We start from the raw sequence: 7,753 nt of genomic DNA on the forward strand, positions 1-7,753 counted from the left end.
GAGCACACAGTTGATACTTAAAATACATTTATTGATGACTATCAAGCAGTAGACATACAGTGTTAGAAATAGAAGTAGTCAATGGCAGAGAGAAATTCTTGCTAAAGGGCCGGCCCGGTGCGCCGCTTGGGAAGCGCGGTGGCACTCCCGCCCGAGGGTTCGGATCCCACATACAGACCGGTTCCCGCTCACTGGCTGAGCGAGGCGCGGGAGCAACACCGAGGGTTGCGATCCCATTGCCGGTCCCCGGTCCGGTACGGGGGCAACACTGAGGGTTGCGATCCGTTGCCGGACACGGAAAAAGACAAAAAAAAGAAAAAAAAAAAAAAGAAATTCTTGCTAAAGTAGTTCCTCTTTGTCTGTACTTGCATCCAGCTGACAGTCCACATGAAATCCAGCTACATGGTCTGGGAATTTGCCCACATCGTGCTATTTATTTGAAATCTTGGAGATTGCTTTCTTTCTATGTATTCCTGATTAAGTATTCATTCTTGTTAAGAATTTCAGTAGATGCATCTTTTTCTGGGTATTAGGTATTCCTTCTTCCCTCCCTCCTCTCCCCAGGACAACACACATTAAAATTGTGTTTATTATGGTTGAGTCTACTTTGGTGAGTTAAAAGGCATTTCCTGAAAAGCATATGAATGGCCCTAAAAGGTGGGTGCTTTGTCAGAGAGGATAGTTTCCTTTACCTGAGCAGTCAAGTTATTTGATAAGGGTATACCAAGTCCATCCCCCCTTGCCAGGTTAAGGCCACTACCATTTGAACCCCTGCCCCACCCCAGCTGCTCCTGGATGGACAGATNAGGTTAAGGCCACTACCATTTGAACCCCTGCCCCACCCCAGCTGCTCCTGGATGGACAGATGGGCAGGTGGGCAGATGGGCACATGCAGAGATGGAGACTCTCACCCAGCTGACTAGTCTGTATGTGACCCAGCTATATTATCTGGGAATTTTCATGCATTATGCACCTTATTTAAAATCCTAGCAATTTTTTCCCTTCCATATATTGACATAAACATTGCTTGCCTTCCCTTTGCTGCTTACAAAAAGAACAGACACCCAGGTATCTGTAAATATAGAGCTTATGTTTTACTGCTACATTCTCGAAATCTATTGGGGCATTGGAAAAGAATCTAATTTGTCTTCTGAGTAGAAACCAAGGGTGTATGTCTTTGAAAAGATGACAGCAGTGGGCTGATCATCCTAAATGTGAATGTCTGCACAGATGGAAATTCCCAAGATGCCCAGGAACCCAGTCTTTACACATCCTCCAGCACTGACATCATCTGGAAAGGAGAAAAATTTTTAAAGAAAGAACATTAAGAAATATATCGGAATGTGACAAACCAAGGTTATGCTTGTAACTCCATGTTGCCCAAGATTTTAGCTATACTTGCATTGCAAAGAGTAATAAATTAACTTAAATAAGACTGACAATTCCTGGAAGTGCTGGCTGGCTCAATCCCAGTTGATGCTATGACATTCTGTGTGGATGGCATACCCATGTGCCCTTACTTATGACCACTAATGAGTACTTAAATATTTTCTGGGCAGTAGGAATGTAATAAATGTTAAATCTTTCTTCTTTATCTGCCATCCGCTACTTTGAGGGGATTTCTTGTGGTTGTGATCATTTGTTGGCCCTGCCTCTCTCTTGCTCTAGCTACTCTACCACATTTAGAGACTTTATATAAAAATGTCAGTAATGACTGCAGTGCCATATGTTACCTGGATGAATCAGGGATTTTATTCACTTTCTGTCAGTGCACTTTGCCTGCCTTTTCCTGGACCAATTCTAGTCTAGATTCTGAGAGCATTTCTTGGTGATTACCCCCTTATCATCTCCAAAAGATGCTATTATAGGGGCCCAGATTACTTTGGCTCAATCCCAGTTGATGCTATGACATTCTGTGTGGATGGCATACCCATGTGCCCTTACTTATGACCACTAATGAGTACTCAAATATTTTCTGGGCAGTAGGAATGTAATAATGTTAAATCTTTCTTCTTTATCTGCCATCCGCTACTTTGAGGGGATTTCTTGTGGTTGTGATCATTTGTTGGCCCTGCCTCTCTCTTGCTCTAGCTACTCTACCACATTTAGAGACTTTATATAAAAATGTCAGTAATGACTGCAGTGCCATATGTTACCTGGATGAATCAGGGATTTTATTCACTTTCTGTCAGTGCACTTTGCCTGCCTTTTCCTGGACCAATTCTAGTCTAGATTCTGAGAGCATTTCTTGGTGATTACCCCCTTATCATCTCCAAAAGATGCTATTATAGGGGCCCAGATTACTTTTTCCCACTTGAAATTCTTACACATGTAAGAATAAGAGAATCCAATAGTCTTTCCTTTGCACCCTGAAATCCTTTTTTATTCCATGCTTGGCTTTTACTCATTAATTTCTCCACTAGACTATGTGTTCCTTGGAGGCAGTTTTATTCGTTTCTCTATTCCTAACATTTAGCACAATTTCTGCACATAGTAGGTATTTAATTCCCAAAGTAAATTGAATTGAATTATGTTTCCATTTATTTGTATTTCACATAGCACCTGGCAGAGTGTCTGGCACGACTTTTTCCCACTTGAAATTCTTACACGTGTAAGAATAAGAGAATCCAATAGTCTTTCCTTTGCACCCTGAAATCCTTTTTTATTCCATGCTTGGCTTTTACTCATCAACTTCTCCACTAGACTATGTGTTCCTTGGAGGCAGTTTTATTCATTTCTCTATTCCTAACATTTAGCACAATTTCTGCACATAGTAGGTATTTAATTCCCGAAGTAAACTGAATTGAATTATGTTTCCATTTATTTGTATTTCACATAGCACCTGGCAGAGTGTCTGGCACTAGTAGCTTTCAGAAAATATTTAATGAATGAATGATTTATTAGTACTCACCTGTTTCTTCAACCACTTCCCCCTTATACAAGGGGATATGATCACAGAGTTGCTGAATGGGTGACCCCAACAGGAACCAGTCCACTTCTGTGAGCAGAGACTTCAGAGGGTTGTACTTGACCCAAGTGTATTTGTTGGAGAACATGTTGTTCATAGCCTAGCTCGGTATAACAGAGAAGAGCAGCATAAAATAAACTGATATAGTCTGACGCACCTTATTCTGAATTGTGACTGTCTTTCTTTTTCGGATTATTACACAGAAGGTGATCAGGAATCTCAAGACATCATCTCTTTCTCACCACTCGGTCTGCAGAAAAGCCTCATTGTTACCAGTGTAATGCTACTGCTGTTGGCAGTGAAACCCAGAAAAGGTAAATCCTCTGCTAAAGGTGGCATACATGGGAAGTTATAGAGGGAAACTCAAACCCCAGGTCTCTAGCCTCGGTGCAGTGTTTGTATATTCTCACCATACTGTATTGTTTCTTTGCATCTTTGTATCATTGGATATTATAACTTCACTCATTTTTCTGCTAATCACTATTGGCTTAGGTCCCTGCTCTGAGAGGCTGATTAGTCTTTTCTACAAAAACAATGGAATTTATTATAAGTCCTTGTATTTAGGGCAATATGGTGGAAATCGAGCTAATACGTACTCCTCTCAAAAAATAAAGTGATAACACTAGTAAGTTGAGTACCACATCCATGGTAAGGTATAATATTGCGATTTTGTCTCTAACTTTCTTCATTTCTCCATAGGCTCCAGTATTGCCCAGCTCAAGATTAGAGAATATTCAAGGACACCGTAGAATTACCTGCCTCTCATAGATGAACCGTTTGAGTTGGTCCACAGCAGGGATGGCTTTATGGTCCATCTTCAGGATGAAGCAGGCTCTTCAGGAGAGCACCCTGGATGCAATATAGCCCTGAGGCAGCAAGAGCACAGTTACTGCCACTCCCCAGTTCCCTGGGTTCTGAACTTGGTGAGGATGATGTCCAAGCCCTGGAGGAAAGACTTGAGCACGCACAGTAAGTGTATGTGATTGCTTTTCAAGCGGCAGTTAATTCTATCTACTTGACTTCTTTTACATAGCATTTTTATTTTTTCATTTGTCATTTCTACACCTTTGGAATTGTGTAAACCCATGATTTGTACTGCACTTTTCATGTTTTGGAACCAGAATTTTCAGTTTGAGGTTTGAAAGATTGAGAAGAAGCAGCTCTGTCTCTTTCCATTGACTTTTGTCCTGCCTCTTCCCCAATTTGGAGTAAATAAAATATTCTTTAGAACTGTGCTGTCCAATTGACAGTTACTAGCCATATGTGGTTATTGAAATTTAAATTCAAATTAGATCACATTTAAAATGTATTTCCTCTGTCACACATCTCAAGTGCTCAACAGCCTCAACTGGCTAAGGGCTTTCCTATTGGAAAATGCAGAAGTAGAACATTTCCACCACTGCAGAAAGTTCTGTAGCACGGCACTGTCGGACAGCTTAAGAAACTCTCTTAAGCATACACTCACCCTCACCCTTCCACATTCATACATGTTTCATTTATTCTCTCCTCCTTTACCATCTTCTCTCTTTCTCCAATTTTCTCCATCCTTTCTCCACCTCAAACCCAAGCTGGCTGCATAGGGGTGGGTTGGCAGAAGTTGGTATTGGAAGAGCAAAGGAGGGTGAGGACGTTGGAGCCAGAAGGGAACTAAGGCTATCGAATCTTCATCCAGAGTGGAAATTTTCTCTACAGAATTCCAAATAATTATACATTCTATAAGGTAGTATCTAACAGAAACCCTTCTAGTTCCTATTTTTTAATTCTCACAAATTACCAGTTCCTAAAATTCAAAAATAGACTGAAGCTGAGCCTGATGATAATGGAAGAGGTTCAAACCAAATCCTCACTGCTCTATTTTTTAAAGACACTTCTGGGATTTTCAAGACACCCACTTAAACACAATTTCGGTACTACTTCCTTTTCAATCCTATCTTTCAAAGACTCTGTACTTTCAAATATGTCATGGAACTCCCAACACCAATGGGAAGAAGGCATGTGAGGAAGTTTCTAGAAGAAAAGGAGGAGAAAAACATATTCAAGCATCCAGTGAGATGAGCTACAACCTACTTATATCCACCGTGCAGAGCTATGAACCTAGGTAAAGCAGGTTCATAATTAATGTTGGCAGAACAAATGGAAAACAAATGAATAAATGGATGAAAGAATAAGTTTTCTGAGACTTATTGTAAATACGAGTAACTAAAATTTGGAAATAGTTTAGTATTTTCAGTTAACATACTTTCCTTCTTACAGAAGAAGTATGATTTATTGTCTATCATATGTACATAATTAAATGTGTATCCTTGCTCCGGATTTCTTCTATTTTGTCAGTGCTCTGTGATTGTTATTTTTCTGCATGGTGTTTTGCATTAGAAGCCCTAATTCCCTCATGTATTCGTTCGACAAATATTTTTGAGAGCTTATGTGCCAAGCATTGCTTTGAGCTTCAGTCACTTTTCTATGTACTTTTTGAGTCTGTAGGGGGACAAAAGCATCACTTCTCCAATTTCCACCTGAAAGGCCAAGTACATGCATATGTTTCTTGTTGTATTTTTTTCTTAGAAATAGTTTTGTTTGGTTTTTAATCAATTGCTTGATTATTGGAAGGGAAAAGCAGAAGTGAGGAAATTCTTAAAGAATTGCAAAAATAGATCTTAGAATTCAAACATATAATAAAACACAGCTGTCCTGCTGCCCTTTAGAAAGCCAGTCTTGAAGAATATAAAAATTCCCTTGCTGCTTACATGTTTGTAGTCAAAAATGGTGGTAGAAGAGCATAATCCTGCATGGATGTTGATGATGGCGATATTTTTCTCATTGTCAATTGTCACTGTCTCCTGAACATTGCCACCTTTGTTGCTTGGGCTGATGATATTATAAACCTAGGTCGACAGCAAAGACATAATTATTTTTCCATAAATCATATGCATTTGAAAGGCACCTCTTCCTGTGGAATAAAGCCTTCTACCTGCTATGAGTGAGGCATTGAAGGCCAAAGCCTCTCCACTGGGACCTAGTCCAAGAGCCCATGCTAAAATAAGAATGCAAAGCTTTTCCTCACAGTTGACCATATTATATATGGGAAAGCAATGACATCACAGGAGAAATGAAAATGACCACATCTCAAAGCTGAGAGTTACATTCGTGAGGGTCTTGTGGTTGGAGAGAAATAACCTCATTGTTTCGATTTGGTTATTTCTGGGATTTCATCCCAATTAGACGGTATGGACTCTCTACTGTCCTTCAGATTATTTTGTATCTTCCTTTTCCTCTCCCAACATCTCTAAGAGACAAAGCCCGTAAGGAACCAACTCACTTCGTATCCATGAGATTGTATTCCAAAGATGGTCAGCACCACCAGAAACGCCACCTGAAAAACAGACCAGTCACAGCCATTCTCTACAGGGTGGTCATTGAGGGTGGGGACAAGAGTCATCACTGGACAAGAGAAGCACAAGTATCTCAGAAAATGTACACCTAGAGACCTTGATGAGTGGTCATGGACTGGCAACAGTTCATTTCTCAAGTGTGAAACAGGCACATTCACTCACTTAACAGACATTTGTTGAGTTCATGCTATTTGTCAGACACAGGCTCCACCTCTGCCACCCAACTCTTCCCAACACTGTAACCATTTAGGCAGCAGCAAAAACTTGGAGTAGGTGAGCAGTGAAGAAGAAAGACCCATTTTGTTACGGGAATACCCTGGTATGATTCACACTGGCTTTGGATTAGTGGTCAAGTGCATACTTTGGTAAAAAACAAAACAAAAACTTTAATTCCTTAAGGACAAGAAGGTAAAATAGGTTTTAAATGGATTCACAGATGGTAAAGCCACAATGGATTTCTAAGGGAAACTATGAAAATAGGATACTTGGGAGCACTAATAACTTTGAGGCTGACATCAAGGAAAACCTCCATATTCTCCTACAACCCATGCCTTAGTGATACTGTCAGACAAGTGCTGGGCCAGCGTGTCGTGAGTCTGACATTGAGGCCGTTCTATGCAACGTGCTGAGCCCGGTTTTGTGCTCTCCCTTCTGAACATCACAGTGTACGGCACTATCACTGAAAACTACTGATGGAGGGGGTCTGTGGGAAGGACAGATCTTTTAAAGAACTATCAGTGGGACTCTTCTCCTTCCCCTTCTACCCCACCTCTACCATTTCTAGACTGGAGAAGCATCTAACAAAGACTTGTATGCAGATATTCAACTCTGATGTTCCTATATATTCTATTTAGTGGGTCTAAAATAGAGGTTTGAACAACTAAGTGAAGGAGTAACCACCTTAATTGTATGATTAACAAGAGCTCACAGAGTGTCCTCTGTCCCCAAGGAACTTCCCGTCCAACACTGTGATCAATACACCATGGCTCTAAGTTTGTGTTTCAGAATTAGGACTCCTCTTGAAAATCAAGAGACCCCTGGGAGAGGAAACTCTTTAAGCTGGCAACCTTTAATACCTTATGGGGAGGTACTTAACATGTTACTTTGTCCCTTAGCAACTGAATGAGAATAAGGAACGACACTGGGAGAAGGGATTCCATTCTGGGTCAGAACATAGTCCACTGTCGATGGGGCACTGTGGGTGGTGTAGAACTTGGAGGTTGGGATGAGATGGTGGTGTGGGGGTGGTCATGGAAGGAATTCTTCTTCTTAAGGGAAAACTTAGACATAATGGGTGACCACTGAAGATACTCTGGCTGCTTAAATTTTGCCATAATTGCTTCTGTAAATAGGGCCTAAGATTGGTAAATTACACCCTAAATCCCACATTTACAGG

The 7,753-nt window shown here is 40.7% G+C and overlaps 1 protein-coding gene across 1 annotated transcript; it reads right to left on the reverse strand.

Moving 5' to 3' along the window:
- Positions 1–1,208: 1,208 nt before the first annotated feature.
- LOC103610841 (gastrokine-2-like) lies at positions 1,209–6,404 on the reverse strand. The gene is given in 5 exon segments (XM_008594923.1): positions 1,209–1,291; positions 2,912–3,068; positions 3,724–3,834; positions 5,713–5,850; positions 6,285–6,404. Coding segments are annotated over 5 exon segments (609 nt in total).
- Between the last annotated feature and the right edge of the window lie 1,349 nt (positions 6,405–7,753).

This window comes from Galeopterus variegatus, unplaced genomic scaffold (genome assembly GCF_000696425.1).
Source record: "Galeopterus variegatus unplaced genomic scaffold, G_variegatus-3.0.2 Scaffold11874, whole genome shotgun sequence".
NCBI classification, from domain to species: Eukaryota; Metazoa; Chordata; class Mammalia; order Dermoptera; family Cynocephalidae; genus Galeopterus; species Galeopterus variegatus.